General features: G+C 43.5%; 1 protein-coding gene across 13 annotated transcripts in view; it reads left to right on the top strand.

The window, feature by feature from the left end:
* The window catches only part of ZC3H11A (zinc finger CCCH-type containing 11A), a 142,826-nt gene extending 136,586 nt beyond the window's left edge, over positions 1-6,240 (top strand). For all 13 annotated transcript variants that reach the window (XM_069756540.1, XM_069756539.1, XM_069756535.1 and 10 more), the window contains one exon: positions 4,346-6,240. In XM_069756540.1, coding sequence (XP_069612641.1) covers positions 4,346-4,580 — 235 coding nt within the window. In that variant the 3' untranslated portion in view covers positions 4,581-6,240. The remainder of the gene's footprint in view (positions 1-4,345) is intronic.
* The last annotated feature ends 15,973 nt before the right edge of the window (positions 6,241-22,213 follow it).

Genomic DNA, 22,213 nt, shown 5'->3' with positions numbered 1-22,213 from the left:
TTTACCATAATGTAATGATTACAATTAAACTTTCATATATTATAGATTCATTATCCACCAACTGAAATTTGTCAGGTCTTTTATTGTTTTAATACTGATGATTTTGGCATACAACTCCTGATAACCCAAAAAACCTGTCTCAATAAATTAGCATATTTCACCCATCCAATCAAATAAAAGTGTTTTTTAATAACAAACAAAAAAACCATCAAATAATAATGTTCAGTTATGCACTCAATACTTGGTCGGGAATCCTTTGGCAGAAATGACTGCTTCAATGCGGCGTGGCATGGAGGCAATCAGCCTGTGACACTGCTGAGATGTTATTGAGGCCCAGGATGCTTCAATAGCGGCCTTAAGCTCATCCAGAGTGTTGGGTCTTGCGTCTCTCAACTTTCTCTTCACAATATCCCACAGATTCTCTATGGGGTTCAGGTCAGGAGAGTTGGCAGGCCAATTGAGCACAGTAATACCATGGTCAGTAAACCATTTACCAGTGGTTTTGGCACTGTGAGCAGGTGCCAGGTCGTGCTGAAAAATGAAATCTTCATCTCCATAAAGCATTTCAGCCGATGGAAGCATGAACTGCTCCAAAATCTCCTGATGGCTAGCTGCATTGACCCTGCCCTTGATGAAACACAGTGGACCAACACCAGCAGCTGACATGGCACCCCACACCATCACTGACTGGGGAGAAGGAAATGCCAAAATGCCTGAAGTCCAGTGTCAAGTACCCACAGTCTTCCTCCAGACTCTAGCACCTTGATTTCCGAATGACATGCAAAATTTGCTTTCATCAGAAAAAAGTACTTGGGACCACTTAGCAACAGTCCAGTGCTGCTTCTCTGTAGCCCAGGTCAGGCGCCTCTGCCGCTGTTTATGGTTCAAAAGTGGCTTTACCTGGGGAATGCGGCACCTGTAGCCCATTTCTTGCACACGCCTGTGCACGGTGGCTCTGGATGTTTCCACACCAGACTCAGTCCACTGCTTCCTCAGGTTCCCCAAGGTCTGGAATCTGTCCTTCTCCACAATCTTCCTCAGGGTCCGGTCTCCTCTTCTCGTTGTACAGCGTTTTCTGCCACATTGTTTCCTTCCAACAGACTTACCATTGAGGTGCCTTGATACAGCACTCTGGGAACAGCCTATTTGTTGAGAAATTTCTTTCTGGGTCTTACCCTCTTGCTTGAGGGTGTCAATGATGGCCTTCTTGACATCTGTCAGGTCGCTAGTCTTACCCATGATGGGGGTTTTGAGTAATGAACCAGGCAGGGAGTTTATAAAAGCCTCAGGTATCTTTTGCATGTGTTTAGAGTTAATTAGTTGATTCAGAAGATTAGGGTAATAGGTCGTTTAGAGAACCTTTTCTTGATATGCTAATTTTTTGAGACAGGTTTTTTGGGTTATCAGGAGTTGTATGCCAAAATCATCAGTATTAAAACAATAAAAGACCTGACAAATTTCAGTTGGTGGATAATGAATCTATAATATATGAAAGTTTAATTGTAATCATTACATTATGGTAAATAATGAAATTTAACACTATATGCTAATTTTTTGAGAAGGACCTGTATATTAATATTTCATCCACCGCGAGATAGCTTTAAAGCCGGTAATTCAATTGCCGGCTTTTGCTATCTCTTTCCTAAACCCGACATGATATGAGACATGGTTTACATACAGTAAACCATCTCAAATCCCCATTTTTTTTTTTTTTGCATATGCCACACCACTAATGTTAGTAGTGTGTATGTGCAAAATTTGGCCGTTCTAGCTATTAAAATAAAGGGTTAAATGGCGGAAATAATTGGCGTGGGCTCCCACGCAATTTTCTCCACCAGAGTAGTAAAGCCAGTGACTGAGGGCAGATATTAAAGGGAACCTGTCACCCCGAAAATCGCGGGTGAGGTAAGCCCACCGGCATCAGGGGCTTATCTGCAGCATTCTGTAATGCTGTAGATAAGCCCCTGATGTTACCTGAAAAAGGAGAAAAAGACGTTATATTATACTCACCCATGGGCGGTCCCGCTGCTGGTTAGGTCGGATGGGCGTCTCTGGTCCGCTGCGGCGCCTCCCATCTTCATTACAAGACGTCCTCTTCTGATCTTCAGCCACGGCTCCGGTGCAGGCGTACTTTGCTCTGCCCTGTTGAGGGCAGACAAAGTACTGCAGTGCGCAGGCGCCGGGCCTCTGACCTTTCCGGCGCCTGCGCACTGCAGTACTATCCTCTGCCCTCAACAGGGCAGACAAAGTACGCCTGCGCCGGAGCCGTGGCTGAAGATCAGAAGAGGACGTCTTGGAATGAAGATGGGAGGCGCCGCAGTGGACCAGAGACACCCATCCGACCTGACCAGCAGCGGGACTGCCCCTGGGTGAGTATAATATAACGTCTTTTTCTCCTCTTTCAGGTAACATCGGGGGCTTATCTACAGCATTACAGAATGCTGCAGATAAGCCCCTGATGCCGGTGGGCTTACCTCACCCGCGATTTTCGGGGTGACAGGTTCCCTTTAATAGCCTGGAGAGGGTCCACGGTACTCTCAATCCACCTGAAGACCCTCGCTCTGTAACAAAGGAAAAATAATAAACCGACAATATACATACCTTCCGTTGATCTGTAACGTCCCACGATGTAAATCCATCTGAAGGGGTTAAAATATTTTACAGCCAGGAGCTCTGCTAATGCAGCGGTGCTCGTGGCTGTAAAACCCCAGGGAATGAAGGTAATGTAGGTCAATGACCTATATTTACCTTCATTCGCGGTGATGCGCCCTCTGCTGGTTGTCCTCATATGAACTCGAGCCTGGGAGCTTTCCAGGAAAGTTCCCACGCTCGAGGGACATCCAGCAGAGGGCGCCTCACCGCGAATGAAGGTAAATATAGGTCATTGACCTACATTACCTCCATTCCCCGGGGTTTTACAGCCACGAGCACCGCTGCATTAGCAGAGCTCCTGGCTGTAAAATATTTTAACCCCTTCAGATGGATTTACATCGTGGGACGTTAGAGATCAACGGAAGGTATGTATATTGTTGGTTTATTATTTTTCCTTTGTTACAGAGCGAGGGTCTTCAGGTGGATTGAGAGTACAATAAAATATTACAACAACCTTTGTGTTTATTTTATTAAAATACTTTTTAATAATGTGTGTGTGATTTTTTTTTTTTTTTTAACCCTTTCATTCAATTGGATTAATAATGGATAGGTGTCATAATTGACGCCTCTCCATTATTAATCTGGCTTAATGTCACCTTACAATAGCAAGGTGACATTAACCCTTCATTACCCCATATCCCACCGCTACACGGGAATGGGAAGAGAGTGGCCAAGTGCCAGAATAGGCACATCTTACAGATGTGCCTTTTCTGGGGTGGCTGGGGGCAGATGTTTTTAGCCGGGGGGGGGGGGGGGGGGGCAATAACCATGGACCCTCTCCAGGCTATTAATATCTGCCCTCAGTCACTGGCTTTACTACTCTGGTGGAGAAAATTGCGCGGGAGCTCACGCCAATTTTTTCCCGCCATTTAACCCTTTATTTTAATAGCTAGAACGGCCAAATTTTGCACATACACACTACTAACATTATTAGTGTGGAATATGCAAAAAAAAATGGGGATATGACATGGTTTACTGTATGTAAACCATGTCTCATATCATGTCGGGTTTAGGAAGGAGATAGCAAAACCCGGCAATTGAATTACCGGCTTTAAAGCTATCTCGTGCTGGATGAAATATTAATATATACATATGTCTCACTGATAGATTATATATATATATATATATATATATATATATATATATAATCTATCTATATATATGTATATGTATGTATGTGTATATATATATATATATATATATATATATATATGTGTGTATATATATATATATATATATATATATATATATATATATGTATATATGTGTGTATATGTATATATGTGTGTATCTATCTATCTATATATCTATATCTCTATCTATTAACACTGCTGGTCCGTGTGTAATCCGTATTTTTCTTGTTTCCATAGACTTTCATTGGCGATTTTTTTTTTTTGCGCAATACGGTGACAAACGTAGCATGCTGCGATTTTCTACGGCCGTAGAAAGCCGTATAATACGGATCAGTAAAATACGGCAGATAGGAGCTGGGGCATAGAGAATAATTGGGCCGTCTGTAATGCGTGTTTTACGGACGTATTTTATGCGCTCATACGTCCGTAAAACTCTCTAGTGTGACGCCTGCCTTACTGCTCGTAAGTCTATGGGCAGGAGGTGGGAAACTAGAGGAACACTTCAGGCTTTTCAGTGATGGTATCTATTTGACGATAACAATTTTTTTTTCTTGTCCTAGCCCTGAAGTTATCACACCTTCGCCTAGTGCTTCTGCTGCAGTTCATCTTCCCATGAAGTCACCAAGGACAAGTACAGCATCGATGGGTAAAGCCTCTGTGCCCACAGAGGACGAGCTGGATGAGATGATATGGGAAATTGATGATGATGATAAGCTTGATGCAGAGTTGAATCTGGATTCAAATAAAGATGAAGATGCTCTTCTTCTGGAACTGTCCAAGATGATTGACAGCTGATCCTGCAGTTATTTTGGATCTAAGCAATGTAAACTGTATATGATGTATTAAATATACAACTGCCATGGTTTTGCACAGTGAATTGCTTGCTCAGTTTTAATCCTGAACCATGTGAAGCATCAGACTGGTATGGCATCAAGGCTAAAATTTGTAGGAGAAAAAAAAGGAAATTTTATTACTCTAGACTAAATAAATCAGCAAAAAGTTAGTATCTAGATAATCTCCTAGGCTTAAGCAAAACCAATATAAATTATGGGCAATACTTTGTTTTTGTCTTTTTCAAAAATATCCAGCCACTATTTTACATTTTTGTTTGTTTTTATAATGAGACCTGTAAAAAAAAAAATTCAATTATATGTGTGTGTATTTATATAAAAAAAAGTTTCATGTGAAAGCAAATTACCCTCCCTTTCTTTTTAATTGGACACTGAAGTATAAAGAATTACTGTGCTGGGTTGTTTTGTTAAATTATGTACAATTATTGAAGTAATTGCTAATATATTATTTAAAGCAAAGTGTCCCTTGCAGCTTTTCATATACTAGTCATAAAACCGAGCTGTAATTTTTCTCAGGAAATACTTTCACCATTGAATCATGTCAATTTTTGTATTTTTTTTTTTGTTGGATTTACTTACACTTACTAGATGTACATAATTGCATTCACTTAAGGCTATGTGCACACGTAGGAAATGTGGTGCAGAATTTTCTGCACTAAGGCTATGTTCACACTTTGCGGATTTTGCTGCGGATCCACAGCGGATTTGACCGCTGCGGATCCGCAGCAGTTTCCCATGAGTTTACATTACAATGTAAACCTATGGGAAACAAAAAACGCTGTGCACATGCTGCAGAAAAATCCGCGCGGAAACGCTGCGGATTACATTCCGCAGCATGTCACTTCTTTTCTGCGGATTTTCACCTGCTCCTATAGGAAACTGCAGATGAAAATCCGCGGAAGAAACCGCAGTAAAAACCGCGATAAATCCGCAGTAAAAACCGCAACGGGTTTTGACTGCGGATTTCGGAATTCTGCTGCGGAAAAATCCGCAGTGGAATCCGCAAAGTGTGAACATAGCCTAAATCTGCATCTCCTGGCAGAATCTGCAGGTGCAGATTTTCTGCAGTTTTTGTTGCAGTTTTAGTGCAGATTTTACCACTGAAGATCTTTAACATGGAGGGGTGCAGAAACGCAGCAGAACTGCACAAAAGAAGCGACATGCACTTCTTTGAAATCTGCAGCGTTTCTGCGCAGATTTTTCTGCACCATGTGCACACCTTTTTTTTCACATTGATTTACATTGTACTGTAAATCACAGTGCAGTTCTGCAGCGTTTCTGCAGCAGAAAAATCTGCTGCAGAACTGCACTAATTCTGCACTAAATCTGCCTCGTGTGCACATACCCTAAAAACTCTATTGCTTACTGGGCTTTAATTTATTTGTTTAAACACCTGACACAGTGCGTCATATTGACAAAATGTAGTAGTGTCAACTTCTGTGACTCTTGTTAATTTTCTTTTTTTAATGGGTGATTCAGTTTTGGACAAGCTGAGGTTTAAAAGTTCTTACAATAGAGAAATGTGTATGTTTAATCATACTGTGTATTTTTAATTGAAAGTGTTGAGTTATTGCCACAAAGTAAAAATATTTTCTCAACTTTAATGGTTTGTCTTTTGGTGTTTTTTTTTCTTCACCTTCAAATCTTACTGATTTATTCAATATATTCTATGTTGTCTTAAAGGGTTTTTTCCACAAAGTTAATTTGAACTCCTTTCTGACCTCGGACGGGTGAGTACGTCTGAGGTCAAATCCCCTGCTTTGATGTGGGCTCCGGCGGTGAGCCCACATCAAAGCTGCGACATGTCAGCTATTTTGAACAGCTGACATGTGCGTGCAATAGCCGCGAGTAGAATTGTGATCCACCCGCCGCTATTAACTAGTTAAATGCCGCTGTCAAACACTGACAGCGGCAATTAACTACCGCTTCTGGCCATCCGGCCGGAAATACTCTAATCGCCGACCCCCGTCACATGATCGGGGGTCAGCGATGCGTCGCCATAACAACCAGAGGTCTCCTTGAGACCTCTATGGTTGTTGATGCCGGCTTGCTGTGAGCACCACCCTGTGGTCGGCGCTCATAGCAAGCCTGTAATTCCACTACGTAGAGGCGATCTATGCTTCGGCTCTATGTAGCAGAGCCGATCAAGTTGTGCCAGCTTCTAGCCTCCCATGGAGGCTATTGCAGCAAGGCAAAAGGAAAAAAAATTATATTTTTTTTATTTTTCATATTTATTAAAAGTTTAAATCACCCCACTTTTGCCCCATTGCAAATTAAAAAAAAAAAAATAAAAAAAAAATACACATACAGTATATTCTCGAGTATAGGCAGATTCTCTCTCCCTTACCCCCCCCCCCCCCCCCCCCCCCCAAATCCCTAATTTTGCCACAAAAAACTGGGAAAACTTAATGACTCGAGTATAAGCCTAGGGTGGGAAATGCAGCAGCTATTGGTAAATTTCAAAAATAATTAATTTTACTTTTATTGGTATAATTTCTGAGACATCAGTAGGGTTAAGTGTTTTTGAATATCTATATTGAATCAAGAGCCCCATATAATGCTCAATACAGTTCATGATGGGCCCCATAAGATGCTCCATATACAAATGTGCCACATAAAATGCTCCATGCAGTTCATTATGGCCCCATAGACGCTCCATATAACAATGTTCCACATATAATGCTGCTGCAATAAAAATAAAAATGACATACTCACCTCTAGTGGCTGCTCCTTGGCGTCCCTTCTCTCCTGGACAGTCAATGCAGAGGATGCGGAAGACGGAGCGGCGCCGATGCTGGAACGAGGGACAGGTGAATATTTAATACTCACCTGCTCCCTGTGCGGTTCCTGGCAGCTCCTCCTGGACAGATGGTCTCCGGCGCCCGCAGCTTCTTCCTGTATTGAGCGGTCACTGGTACCGCTCATTACAGTAATGAATATGCGGCTCCACCCCCATGGGAGTGGAGTCCATATTCATTACTTTAATGAGCGGTACCACGTGAGCGCTGAACAGAGGAAAAAGGAGCCGGAGACCATGGGACACACAGGGACTGCGCCAGGAGCAGGTGAGTATGTGACAGTCGTCGCTCCCCCACATACGCCGAATCCCCACCTTCCAATACTCGAGTATAAGCCAGGGGGCACTTTTAGCCCATTTTTAGGGGGGCTAAAAATCTCAGCTTACACTCTAGTTTATATGGTATTTCGTATCGCCGCGTTCAGAATCGCCTGATCTATCAATTAAAAAAAGGATTAACCTGCTAAACGGCGTAGCGAGAAAAAAAAAATCGAAATTCCCGAATTACGGTTTTTTGGTCGCTGCGACATTGCATTAACCCCTTTCTGACATATGACGTCATATGCGATCGGCCACGCTCACGGGGGAGCGTGGCCGGGTGTCAGCTGACTATCGCGATCACGGACCGCCCCCGGCACATTAACCTCCGTCACACTGCGATCAAACATGATCGCAGTGTTCCCACGGTATAGGGAATCATCGCGCAGGGAGGGGGCTCCCTGCGGACTTCCCTGAGACCCCTGGAGCAACGCGATGTGATCGCGTTGCTCCGAGGGTCTCCTACCTCCTTTCTCTCTGCAGCAGGCACGGATCCAAAATGGCCGCGGCATCCAGGTCCTGCATGGAGGTGGCTTCACAGCGCCTGCTCAGGCTGCTCAGAGCAGGCGCCAGGAAGCCTCCAGGAGTGCACGTCAGGCAGTTTATTTATTTTTTTAAATCCCCCCCTCCCAAAAAAAAAATATATATATTTTTCCTATAAATACATTTTTTATCTAAATAATAAAAAAACTATAAAAGTACACATATTTAGTATCACTGCATCCGTAACAACCCGACCTATAGAACTGTCCCACTAGTTAACCCCTTCTGTGAACACCGTAAAAAAATAAACGAGGCAAACGCTTTATCATACCGCCAAACAAAAAGTGGAATAACACGCGATCAAAAAGACGGATATAAATAACCATGGTACCGCTGAAAACGTCTTTTGTCCCGCAAAAAACGAGCCGCCATACAGCATAATCAGCAAAAAAATAAAAGTTATAGTCCTCAGAATAAAGCGATGCAAAAATAATAATTTTTTCTATAAAATAGTTTTTATCGTATAAAAGCACCAAAACATAAAAAAAATATTAAAAATTAAAATGCTTTATCCATTTAACCAAATGCGGAACGGTATAAACGCCTCCCCCAAAAGAAATTAATGAATAGCTGGTTTTTGGTCATTCTTCCTCACAAAAAACAAGACTTCACATTGACTCTGTGGACCAAAATATGGAAAAATTATAGCTCTCAAAATGTGGTAACGCAAAAAATATTTTTTGCAATGAAAAGCGTCTTTCAGTGTGTGACGGCTGCCAATCATAAAAATCCGCTAAAAAACCCGCTATAAAAGTAGATCAAACCCCCCTTCATCACCCCCTTAGTTAGGGGAAAATTAAAAAAATGTATTTATTTCCATTTTCGGGTTGGGGCTAGGGTTAAGGCTACAGTTAGGTTTAGGGCTAAAGTTAGGGTTTGGATTACATTTACGGTTGGGATTAGGGGTGTGGTTAGGGTTACCTTTGGGATTGGGGGTAGGGATGTGTTTGGATTAGGGTTTCAGTTATAATTGGGGGGTTTCCACTGTTTATGCACATCAGGAGCTCTCCAAACGCGGCATGGCGTCCGATCTCAATTCCAGCCAATTCTGCGTTGAAAAAGTAAAACAGTGCTCCTTCTCTTCCGAGCTCTCCCTTTCTTCCAAACAGGGGTTTACCCCAACAAATGGGGTATCAGCGTACTCAGGAGAAATTGGACCCCAAAAGTTGTTGTCCAATGTGTCCTGTTATCCTTGGTAAAATACAAAACTGGGGGCTAAAAAATTTTTGTGTAGAAAAAAAATATTTTTTATTTTTACGGCTTTGCGTTATAAACTAGTGAAACACTTGGGGGTTCAAAGTTCTCACAACACATCTAGATAAGTTCCTTGGGAGTCTAGTTTCCAATATGGGGTCACTTGTGGGGAGTTTCTACTGTTTAGGTATATTAGGGGCTCTGCAAACGCAATGTGATGCCTGCAGACTAAAGGTACCTTCACACTCAACGATATCGCTAGTGATCCGTGACGTTGCAGCGTCCTGGCTAGCGATATCGTTGAGTTTGACACGCAGCAGCGATCTGGATCCTGCTGTGACATCGTTGGTCGCTGGGGAAAGTCCAGCACTTTATTTCGTCGCTGGCTCTCCCGCAGACATCGCTGAATCGGCGTGTGTGACGCCGATTCAGCGATGTCTCCACTGGTAACCAGGGCCGCGCTTAGTAACCTGATGTTTACCCTGGTTACCAGCGTAAACGTAAAAAAACACAAACACTACATACTTACCTTCCGCTGTCTGTCCCCCGGCGCTGTGCTTCTCAGCACTGTGAGCGCCAACCAGCCAGAAAGCAGAGCACAGCGGAGACGTCACCACTGTGCTTTCCGGCCGGCGCTCAGTCAGTGCAGAGAAGCACAGCGCCGGAAGACAGACAGCGGAAGGCAAGTATGTAGTGCTTGTTTTTTTTACGTTTACGCTGGTAACCAGGGTAAACATCGGGTTACTAAGCGCGGCCTTGCGCTTAGTAACCCGATGTTTACCCTGGTTACCAGGGGACCGGCATCGTTGGTCGCTGGAGAGCTGTCTGTGTGACTACTCTCCAGCGACGCTGCAGCGATCGGGATCGTTGTCTGGATCGCTGCAGCGTCGCTAAATGTGAAGGTACCTTAATCCATCTAAGTCTGCATTCCAAATAACCCTCCTTCCCTTACGAGCTCTGCCATGCGCCCAAACAGTGGGGGGCCACATATGGGGTATCGGCGTACTCAGGACAAATTGGACCACAACTTTTGGGGTCCAGTTTCTCCTGTTATCCTTGGAAAAATACAAAACTGGGGGCTAAAAAATAAATTTTTGTGGAGAAAAAAAAATATTTTTTATTTTCATGGCTCTGCGTTATAAACTGTAGTGAAACACTTGGGGGTTCAAAGCTCTCACCACACATCTAGATAAGTTCCTAAGGGGGTCTACTTTCCAAAATGGTGTCACTTGGGGGTTTTAATGTTTAGGCACATCAGGGGCTCTCCAAACACAACATGGCGTCCCATCTCAATTCCTGTCAATTTTGCATTGAAAAGTCAAACGGCGCTCCTTCCCTTCTGAGCTCTCCCATGCGCCCAAACAGTGGTTTACCCCCACATTTGGGGTATCGGCGTACTCATGGCAAATTGTACAACAACTTTTGGGGTCCAATTTCTTCTCGTACCCTTGGGAAAATAAAAATATTGGGGCGAAAAGATCATTTTTGTGAAAAAATATGATTTTTTATTTTTACGGCTCTGCATTATAAACTTCTGTGAAGCCCTTGGTGGGTCAAAGTGCTCACCACACATCTAGATAAGTTCCTTAGGGGGTCTACTTTCCAAAATGGTGTCACTTGGGGGTTTCAATGTTTAGGCACATCAGGGGCTCTCCAAAAGCAACATGGCGTCCCATCTCTATTCCAGTCAATTTTCCATTGAAAAGTCAAATGGCGCTCCTTCGCTTCCGAGCTCTGCCATGCGCCCAACAGTGGTTTACCCCCATACAGTCATGGCCAAAAGTATTGACACCCCTGCAATTATGTCAGATAAAACTCATTTTCTTCCTGAAAATGATTGCAAACACAAATTGTTTGCTATTATCTTCATTTAATTTGTCTTAAATAAAAAAACACAAAAAGAATTGTCCTAAAGCCAAATTGGACATAATTCCACACCAAACATAAAAAGGGGGTGGACAAAAGTATTAGCACTGTTGGAAAAATCATGTGATGCTTCTCTAATTTGTGTAATTAACAGCACCTGTAACTTACCTGTGGCACCTAACAGGTGTTGGCAATAACTAAATCACACTTGCAGACAGTTGACATGGATTAAAGTTGACTCAACTTCCCTGATGTTTTGGGGTTGCTTTGCTGCCTCTGGCACTGGACTGCTTGCCCGTGTGCATGGCATTATGAAGTCTGAAGACTACCAACACATTTTGCAGCATAATGTAGGGCCCAGTGTGAGAAAGCTGGGTCTTGAGTCATGAGTCTTCCAGCAGGACAATGACCCAAAACACACTTAAAAAAGCACTAGAAAATGGTTTGAGAGAAAGCACTTGAGACTTCTAAGGTGGCCAGCAATGAGTCCAGACCGGAATCCCATAGAACACATGTGGAGAGATCTAAAAATGGCAGTTTGGAGAAGGCACCCTTCAAATATCAGGGACCTGGAGCAGTTTGCCAAAGAAGAATGGCCTAAAATTCCAGCAGAGCATTGTAAGTAACTCATTGATGGTTCCTGGAAGCGGTTGATCGCAGTTATTTTGGCTAAAGGTTGTGCAACCAAGTTTTAGGCTGAGGGTGCCAATACTTTTGTCTGGCCCATTTTTGGAGTTTTGTGTGAAATAATCAATGTTTTGCTTTTTGCTTCATTCTCTTTTGTGTTTTTTCATTTAAGACAAATTAAATGAAGATAATACCAAAGAATTTGTGTTTGCAATCATTTTCAGGAAGAAACTGAGTATTATCTGACAATTGCAGGGTGTGAATACTTTTGGCCATGACTGTATATGGGGTATCTGCGTACTCAGGAGAAAATGGACCCCAAAATTTGTTGCACAATTTGTCCTGTTACCCTTGGTAAAATAAAACAAATTGGAGCTGAAATAAATTTTGTGTGAAAAAAGTTAAATGTTCATTTTTATTTAAACATTCCAAAAATTCCTGTGAAACACCTGAAGGGTTAAAGGGAACCTGTCACGCCGTTTTTTCAAGATGAGCTAAAAATAGCGTTAAATAGGGGCAGAGCTGTGCTTTACATTAGTGTATTTTGTGAGCCTTTATTCCCCACCTATGCTGCCGAAATACCTTTGTAAAGTCGCCGTTTTGGGCTGTCACTCACGCTGGTCTGGTCATATGGGCGTGGTGACAGCGCTGTTTCTCCCCCAGATCTTCGTTGGTGGCGTATTGGTGTGCGCATGTCCAACTGACGAATCCACTGCGCAGCTTGAAGGAAAATAGCGCGATCTGCGCTATTCAGCCGTTTATCGGTGGGCGCGGCCATCTTTGTGAGGCTGCGCGTGCGCAGATGGTTCTTCTCGGCTTCCCGGGGCTTCAGGAAAATGGCCGCGGGATGCCGCGCGTGCGCAGTTGGCGATCGTGGCGGCCATTTTCCTGCAGCCGAGATGCGAACTCTGCTTCAGGAAAATGGCCGCCGAGATCTCCATGTGCACACGTGCGACATCCCGCGGCCATTTTCCCGAAGCCCCGGGAAGCCGAGAGAACCATCTGCGCACGCGCGGCCTCACAAAGATGGCCGCGCCCACCGATAAACGGCTGAATAGCGCAGATCGCGCTATTTTACTTCAAATAGCGCACACCACTACGCCACCAACAGAGATCTGGGGGAGAAACAGCGCTGTCACCACGCCCATATGACCAGACCAGCGTGACAGCCCAAAATGGCGACTTTGCAAAGGTATTTCGGCAGCATAGGTGGGGAGTAAAGGCTCACAAAATACACTAATGTAAAGCAGCTCTGCCCCTATTTAACGCTATTTTTAGCTCATCTTGAAAAACGGAGTGACAGGTTCCCTTTAATAAACATCTTGAATGTGGTTTTGAGCACCTTAAGGGGTGCAGTTTTCAGAATGGTGTCACACTTAGGTATTTTCTATCATATAGACCCCTAAAAATGACTTCAAATGAGATGTGGTCCCTAAAAAAAAAAATGGTGGTGTAAAAATGAGAAATTGCTGGTCAACTTTTAACCCTTATCTCCCTACCCAAAAAAAATTTGGTTCCAAAATTGTGCTGATGTAAAGTAGACATGTGGGAAATGTTACTTAAGTATTTTGTGTGACTTTGATAAAAATTCAAAGTTGGAAAATTGTGAAATTTTCTAAATTTTCTCCAAATTTACATTTTTTTCACAAATAAACGCAGGTAATATCAAAGAAATTTTACCACTATCATGAAGTACAATATGTCACGAGAAAACAGTGTCAGAATCACCGACATCCGTTGAAGCGTTCCAGAGTTATAACCAGAGTTATAACCTCATAAATGGACAGTGGTCAGAATTGTAAAAATTGGCCCGGTCATTAATGTGCAAACCACCCTTGGGGGTAAAGGGGTTAAAATGCAATAACGGGTGATCAAAAAAACATATCTGCACTAAAATATCATTATAAACGTCAGCTCAGCGCGCAAAAAATAAGCCTTTACCCAACCCCAGATCACCAAAAATCGAGACGCTACGGGTATCGGAAACTGGCGCAATTCTTTTTTTAGCTAAGTTTGGAATTTTTTTTCACCACTTCGATAAAAAAAATAACCTAGACATGTTTGGTGTCTATGAACTCGTAATGACCTGGAGAATCATAATAGCAGGTCCCTTTTTAGTTTTTAGTGAACCTGGCAAAAAAGCCAAACAAAAACGCGCATGGGATTGCCCTTTTTTTGTAATTTCACCGCACTTGGAATTTTTTTTCCCATATTCTAGTACACAACATGGTAAAACCAATGATGTCGTTTAAAAGTGCAACTCGTCCTGCAAAAAAATAAGCCCTCACATGGCCATATTGACAGAAAAATAAGAGTTATGGCTCTGGGAATGAGGGGAGCGGAAAAAACTGAAAATCTTCCAAGGTCATGGAGGGGTTAAAGTTGATTTTTAATCAATAGATCTTAGAACAATAATAAGTTCCACAATTGCATGTGTTTTAATAAAATGTTTCTGTGCTGAAATAATCTTATAAATGTGTCCCTGCTGTGTACTGTGTAATGGCTGTGTCTGACCGTACAGGGACATGGTCTGATCATCATATCGCATCTCCTGGGCAAGGGAGGATAAATAGAAGTATACAGACATTTCAGCAGGGGATCGCAAATGGTTGTGAGATAAAGCATTTCACTGCCTGTTATTAACCCCTTCAAGACCCAGCCTATTTTGACCTTAAAGACCTTGCCGTTTTTTGCAATTCTGACCAGTGTCCCTTTATGCGGTAATAACTCAGGAACGCTTCAACGGATCCTAGCGGTTCTGAGATTGTTTTTTCGTGACATATTGGGCTTCATGTTAGTGGTAAATTTAGGTCAATAAATTCTGCATTTATTTGTGATAAACACGGAAATTTGGCGAAAATTTTGAAAATTTCGCAATTTTCACATTTTGAATTTTTATTCTGTTAAACCAGAGAGATATGTGACACAAAATAGTTAATAAATAACATTTCCCACATGTTTACTTTACATCAGCACAATTTTGGAAACAAAATTTTTTTTTGTTAGGAAGTTATAAGGGTTAAAATTCGACCAGCGATTTGTCATTTTTACAACGAAATTTACAAAACCATTTTTTTTAGGGACCACCTCACATTTGAAGTCAGTTTGAGGGGTCTATATGGCTGAAAATACCCAAAAGTGACACCATTCTAAAAACTGCACCCCTCAAGGTACTCAAAACCACATTCAAGAAGTTTATTAACCCTTCAGGTGCTTCACAGCAGCAGAAGCAACATGGAAGGAAAAAATGAACATTTAACTTTTTAGTCACAAAAATTATCTTTTAGCAACAATTTTTTTATTTTCCCAATGGTAAAAGGAGAAACTGAACGACGAAAGTTGTTGTCCAATTTGTCCTGAGTACGCTGATACCTCATATGTGGGGGTAAACCACTGTTTTGGCGCATGGCAGGGCTTGGAAGGGAAGGAGCGCCATTTGACTTTTTGAATCAAAAATTGGCTCCACTCTTTAGCGGACACCATGTCACGTTTGGAGAGCCCCCGTGTGCCTAAAAATTGGAGCTCCCCCACAAGTGACCCCATTTTGGAAACTAGACGCCCCAAGGAACTTATCTAGATGCATAGTGAGCACTTTGAACCCCCAGGTGCTTCACAAATTGATCCGTAAAAATGAAAAAGTACTTTTTTTTCACAAAAAAATTCTTTTAGCCTCAATTTTTTCATTTTCACATGGGCAACAGGATAAAATGGATCCTAAAATGAGTTGGGCAATTTCTCCTGAGTACACCAATACCTCCCATGTGGAGGTAAACCACTGTTTGGGCACATGGTAAGGCTCGGAAGGGAAGGAGCGCCATTTGACTTTTTGAATGAAAAATTATTTCCATCGTTAGCGGACACCATGTCGCGTTTGGATAGCTCCTGTGTGCCTAAACATTGGCGCTCCCCCACAAGTGACCCCATTTTGGAAACTAGACCCCCCAAGGAACTAATTTAGATGCCTAGTGAGCACTTTAAACCCTCAGGTGCTTCACAAATTGATCTGTAAAAATGAAAAAGTAATTTTTTTTCACAAAAAAATTCTTTTCGCCTCAATTTTTTCATTTTCACATGGGCAGTAGGATAAAATGGATCATAAAATTTGTTGGGCAATTTCTCCCGAGTACGCCGATACCTCATATGTGGGGGTAAACCACTGTTTGGGCACTCGGCAGGGCTCGGAAGAGAAGGCGCGCCATTTGACTTTTTGAATGGAAAATTAGCTCCAATTGTTAGCGGACACCATGTCGCGTTTGGAGAGCCCCTGTGTGCCTAAACATTGGAGCTCCCGCACAAGTGACCCCATTTTGGAAACTAGACCCCCCAAGGAACTTATCTAGATGCATATTGAGCACTTTAAACCCCCAGGTGCTTCACAGAAGTTTATAACGCAGAGCCATGAAAATAAAAAATAATTTTTCTTTCCTCAAAAATGATTTTTTAGCCTGGAATTTCCTATTTTGCCAAGGATAATAGGAGAAATTGGACCCCAAATATTGTTGTCCAGTTTGTCCTGAGTACGCTGATACCCCATATGTGGGGGTAAACCACTGTTTGGGCGCACGGCAGGGCTCGGAAGGGATGGCACGCCATTTGGCTTTTTAAATGGAAAATTAGCTCCAATCATTAGCGGACACCATGTCACGTTTGGAGAGCCCCTGTGTGCCTAAACATTGGAGATCCCCCAGAAATGACACCATTTTAGAAACTAGACCCCCAAAGGAACTAATCTAGATGTGTGGTGAGGACTTTGAACCCCCAAGTGCTTCACAGAAGTTTATAACGCAGAGCCATGAAAATAAAAAAAAAAATTATTTTCTCAAAAATGATCTTTTAGCCTGCAATTTTTTATTTTCCCAAGGGTAACAGGAGAAATTTGACCCCAAAAGTTGTTGTCCAGTTTCTCCTGAGTACGCTGATATCCCATATGTGGGGGTAAATCACTGTTTGGGCACATGCCGGGGCTCGGAAGTGAAGTAGTGACGTTTTGAAATGCAGACTTTGATGGAATGCTCTGTGGGCGTCACGTTGCGTTTGCAGAGCCCCTGATGTGGCTTAACAGTAGAAACCCCCCACAAGTGACCCCATTTTGGAAACTAGACCCCCAAAGGAACTTATCTAGATGTGTGGTGAGCACTTTGAACCCCCAAGTGCTTCATAGAAGTTTATAATGCAGAGCCGTGAAAATAATAAATACGTTTTCTTTCCTCAAAAATAATTATTTAGCCCAGAATTTTTTAATTTTCCCAAGGGTAACAGGAGAAATTTGACCCCAATATTTGTTGTCCAGTTTCTCCTGAGTACGGTGATACCCCATATGTGGGGGTAAACTACTGTTTGGGCACATGCCGGGGCTTGGAATTGAAGTAGTGACGTTTTGAAATGCAGACTTTGATGGAATGCTCTGCGGGCGTCACGTTGCGTTTGCAGAGCCCCTGATGTGCCTAAACAGTAGAAACCCCCCACAAGTGACCCCATTTTGGAAACTAGACCCTGAAAGGAACTTATCTAGATGTGTGATGAGCACTTTGAACCCCCAAGTGCTTCATAGAAGTTTATAATGCAGAGCCGTGAAAATAATAAATACGTTTTCTTTCCTCAAAAATAATTATTTAGCCAGAATTTTTTATTTTCCCAAGGGTTACAGGAGAAATTGGACCCCAAAAGTTGTTGTCCAGTTTCTCCTGAGTACGCTGATACCCCATATGTGGGGGTAAACCACTGTTTGGGCACACGTCGGGGCTCAGAAGGGAAGTAGTGACTTTTGAAATGCAGACTTTGATGGAATGGTCTGCGGGTGTCACGTTGCGTTTGCAGAGCCCCTGGTGTGCCTAAACAGTAGAAACCCCCCACAAGTGACCCCATTTTAGAAACTAGACCCCCCAAGGAACTTGTCTAGATATGTGGTGAGCACTTTGAACCCCCAAGTGCTTCACAGACGTTTACAACGCAGAGCCGTGAAAATAAAAAATCATTTTTCTTTCCTCAAAAATTATGTTTTAGCAAGCATTTTTTTAGATTCACAAGGGTAACAGGAGAAATTGGACCCCAGTAATTGTTGTGCAGTTTGTCCTGAGTATGCTGGTACCCCATATGTGGGGGTAAACCACTGTTTGGGCACACGTCAGGGCTCGGAAGTGAGGGAGCACCATTTGACTTTTTGAATACGAGATTGGCTGGAATCAATGGTGGCGCCATGTTGCGTTTGGAGACCCCTGATGTGCCTGAACAGTGGTAACCCCTCAATTCTACCTCCAACACTAACCCCAACACACCCCTAACTCTAATCCCAACTGTAGCCATAACCCTAATCACAACCCTAACCCCAACACACCCCTAACCACAACACTAACCCCAACACACCCCTAACCCTAACCACAACCCTAATTCCAACCCTAACCCTAAGGCTATGTGCCCACGTTGCGGATTCGTGTGAGATATTTCCGCACCATTTTTGAAAAATCTGCGGGTAAAAGGCACTGTGTTTTACCTGCGGATTTTCCGCGGATTTCCAGTGTTTTTTGTGCGGATTTCACCTGCGGATTCCTATTGAGGAACAGGTGTAAAACGCTGCGGAATCCGCACAAAGAATTGACATGCTGCGGAAAATACAACGCAGCGTTTCCGCGCGGTATTTTCTGCACCATGGGCACAGCGGATTTGGTTTTTCATATGTTTACATGGTACTGTAAACCTGATGGAACACTGCTGCGAATCCGCAGCGGCCAATCTGCAGCCAAATCCGCACCGTGTGCACATAGCCTAATTCTAAAGGTATGTGCACACGCTGCGGAAAACGCTGCGGATCCGCAGCAGTTTCCCATGAGTGTACAGTTCAATGTAAACCTATGGGAAACAAAAATCGCTGTACACATGCTGCGGAAAAACTGCACGGAAACGCAGCGGTTTACATTCCGCAGCATGTCACTTCTTTGTGCGGATTCCGCAGCGGTTTTACAACTGCTCCAATAGAAAATCGCAATTGTAAAACCGCAGTGAAATGCGCAGAAAAAAACGCGGTAAATCCGCCATAAATCCGCAGCGGTTTAGCACTGCGGATTTATGAAATCCGCAGCGGAAAAATCCGCAGAGGACCAGAATACGTGTGCACATTCCTAACCCTAGCCCTAACCCTAGCCCTACCCCTAACCCTACCCCTAACCCTAACCCTACCCCTAACCCTACCCCTAACCCTACCCCTAACCCTACCCCTAACCCTAACCCTACCCCTAACCCTAACCCTATTCTAACATTAGTGGAAAAAAAAAAATTTCTTTATTTTTTTATTGTCCCTACCTATGGGGGTGACAAAGGGGGGGGGTCATTTATTATTTTTTTTATTTTGATCACTGAGATAGATTATATCTCAGTGATCAAAATGCACTTTGGAACGAATCTGCCGGCCGGCAGATTCGGCGGGCGCACTGCGCATGCGCCCGCCATTTTGGAAGATGGCGGCGCCCGGGAGAAGACGGACGGGACCACGGCTGGATCGGTAAGTATGATAGGGTGGGGGGGGACCACGGGGGGGAAATCGGAGCACGGGGGGGGGGGGATCGGAGCGCGGGAGGGGTGGAACGGAGCGCGGGGGGCGTGGAACGGAGCACGGGGGGGCTGGAATGGAGCACGGGGGGGTGGAACGGAGCACGGGGGGGGTGGATCGGAGTGCAGGGGGGGTGATTGGAGCACGGGGGGGTGATTGGAGCACGGGGGGAGCGGACACGAGCACGGGGGGGAGCGGAGCACTGGACGGAGGGGAGCCGGAGCAGTGTACCGGCCAGATCGGGGGGGTGGGGGGGCGATCGGAGGGGTGGGGTGGGGGCACACTAGTATTTCCAGCCATGGCCGATGATATTTCAGCATCGGCCATGGCTGGATTGTAATATTTCACCCGTTATAATGGGTGAAATATTACAAATCGCTCTGATTGGCAGTTTCACTTTCAACAGCCAATCAGAGCGATCGTAGCCACGAGGGGGTGAAGCCACCCCCCCTGGGCTAAACTACCACTCCCCCTGTCCCTGCAGATCGGGTGAAATGGGAGTTAACCCTTTCACCCGATCTGCAGGGACGCGATCTTTCCATGACGCCGCATAGGCGTCATGGGTCGGATTGGCACCGACTTTCATGACGCCTACGTGGCGTCAAAGGTCGGGAAGGGGTTAAAAAATATTTTACCTCAAAGACAGATTTATTTGTGATCCCTTCATGTATACTTCTGTACTCCTCCCTCTCCTTTTCCCCTCCCTGCACATGACTGTGTATCGCCAAGATTGGTCCTTCTCTCTCATGACATCATAATCCCACCATACCAAATTCTCCATAAAACCAAAACTTATTACTGAACAAATGAGCGTTTTTTCTTTGGCCACAGCGGCCATTTATCAACAAAACAAAGATAATAACACTATTTATACAATTGTGTAAAAAACTTGAGGGGAGGGTTCTTGGAGCTAAAAAAACTGGCACACCATGGGAAAAAGCCCCCCACAAACTTTTTTAACCTAACCTTCTTTACCCTATATTAAGGGTCACCAATGTAACCCAAGAAGAGGTGCGAAACCGGCTAAATAAGATTAAAATAGATAAATCTCCGGGTCCGGATGGCATACACCCACGAGTACTAAGAGAACTAAGTAATGTAATAGATAAACCATTATTTCTTATTTTTAGGGACTCTATAGCGACAGGGTCTGTTCCGCAGGACTGGCGCATAGCAAATGTGGTGCCAATATTCAAAAAGGGCTCTAAAAGTGAACCTGGAAATTATAGGCCAGTAAGTCTAACCTCTATTGTTGGTAAAATATTTGAAGGGTTTCTGAGGGATGTTATTCTGGATTATCTCAATGAGAATAACTGTTTAACTCCATATCAGCATGGGTTTATGAGAAATCGCTCCTGTCAAACCAATCTAATCAGTTTTTATGAAGAGGTAAGCTATAGGCTGGACCACGGTGAGTCATTGGACGTGGTATATCTCGATTTTTCCAAAGCGTTTGATACCGTGCCGCACAAGAGGTTGGTACACAAAATGAGAATGCTTGGTCTGGGGGAAAATGTGTGTAAATGGGTTAGTAACTCGCTTAGTGATAGAAAGCAGAGGGTGGTTATAAATGGTATAGTCTCTAACTGGGTCGCTGTGACCAGTGGGGTACCGCAGGGGTCAGTATTGGGACCTGTTCTCTTCAACATATTCATTAATGATCTGGTAGAAGGTTTACACAGTAAAATATCGATATTTGCAGATGATACAAAACTATGTAAAGCAGTTAATACAAGAGAAGATAGTATTCTGCTACAGATGGATCTGGATAAGTTGGAAACTTGGGCTGAAAGGTGGCAGATGAGGTTTAACAATGATAAATGTAAGGTTATACACATGGGAAGAAGGAATCAATATCACCATTACACACTGAATGGGAAACCACTGGGTAAATCTGACAGGGAGAAGGACTTGGGGATCCTAGTTAATGATAAACTTATCTGGAGCAGCCAGTGCCAGGCAGCAGCTGCCAAGGCAAACAGGATCATGGGTTGCATTAAAAGAGGTCTAGATACACATGATGAGAGCATTATACTGCCTCTGTACAAATCCCTAGTTAGACCGCACATGGAGTACTGTGTCCAGTTTTGGGCACCGGTGCTCAGGAAGGATATAATGGAACTAGAGAGAGTACAAAGGAGGGCAACAAAATTAATAAAGGGGATGGGAGAACTACAATACCCAGATAGATTAGCGAAATTAGGATTATTTAGTCTAGAAAAAAGACGACTGAGGGGCGATCTAATAACCATGTATAAGTATATAAGGGGACAATACAAATATCTCGCTGAGGATCTGTTTATACCAAGGAAGGTGACGGGCACAAGGGGGCATTCTTTGCGTCTGGAGGAGAGAAGGTTTTTCCACCAACATAGAAGAGGATTTTTTACTGTTAGGGCAGTGAGAATCTGGAATTGCTTGCCTGAGGAGGTGGTGATGGCGAACTCAGTCGAGGGGTTCAAGAGAGGCCTGGATGTCTTCCTGGAGCAGAACAATATTGTATCATACAATTATTAGGTTCTGTAGAAGGACGTAGATCTGGGGATTTATTATGATGGAATATAGGCTGAACTGGATGGACAAATGTCTTTTTTCGGCCTTACTAACTATGTTACTATGTTACCCTCAGGCGTAACCACCAGCTCGAGTGCACCAGGTAACCTGTTTCCGGGCAAACCAACTCCAAAAG

This window comes from Ranitomeya imitator, chromosome 3 (assembly GCF_032444005.1).
Source record: "Ranitomeya imitator isolate aRanImi1 chromosome 3, aRanImi1.pri, whole genome shotgun sequence".
In the NCBI taxonomy this organism is placed as follows: domain Eukaryota; kingdom Metazoa; phylum Chordata; class Amphibia; order Anura; family Dendrobatidae; genus Ranitomeya; species Ranitomeya imitator.
Note: the sequence above shows the minus strand (reverse complement) of the source record. Positions and strands in the feature narration are given on the sequence as shown.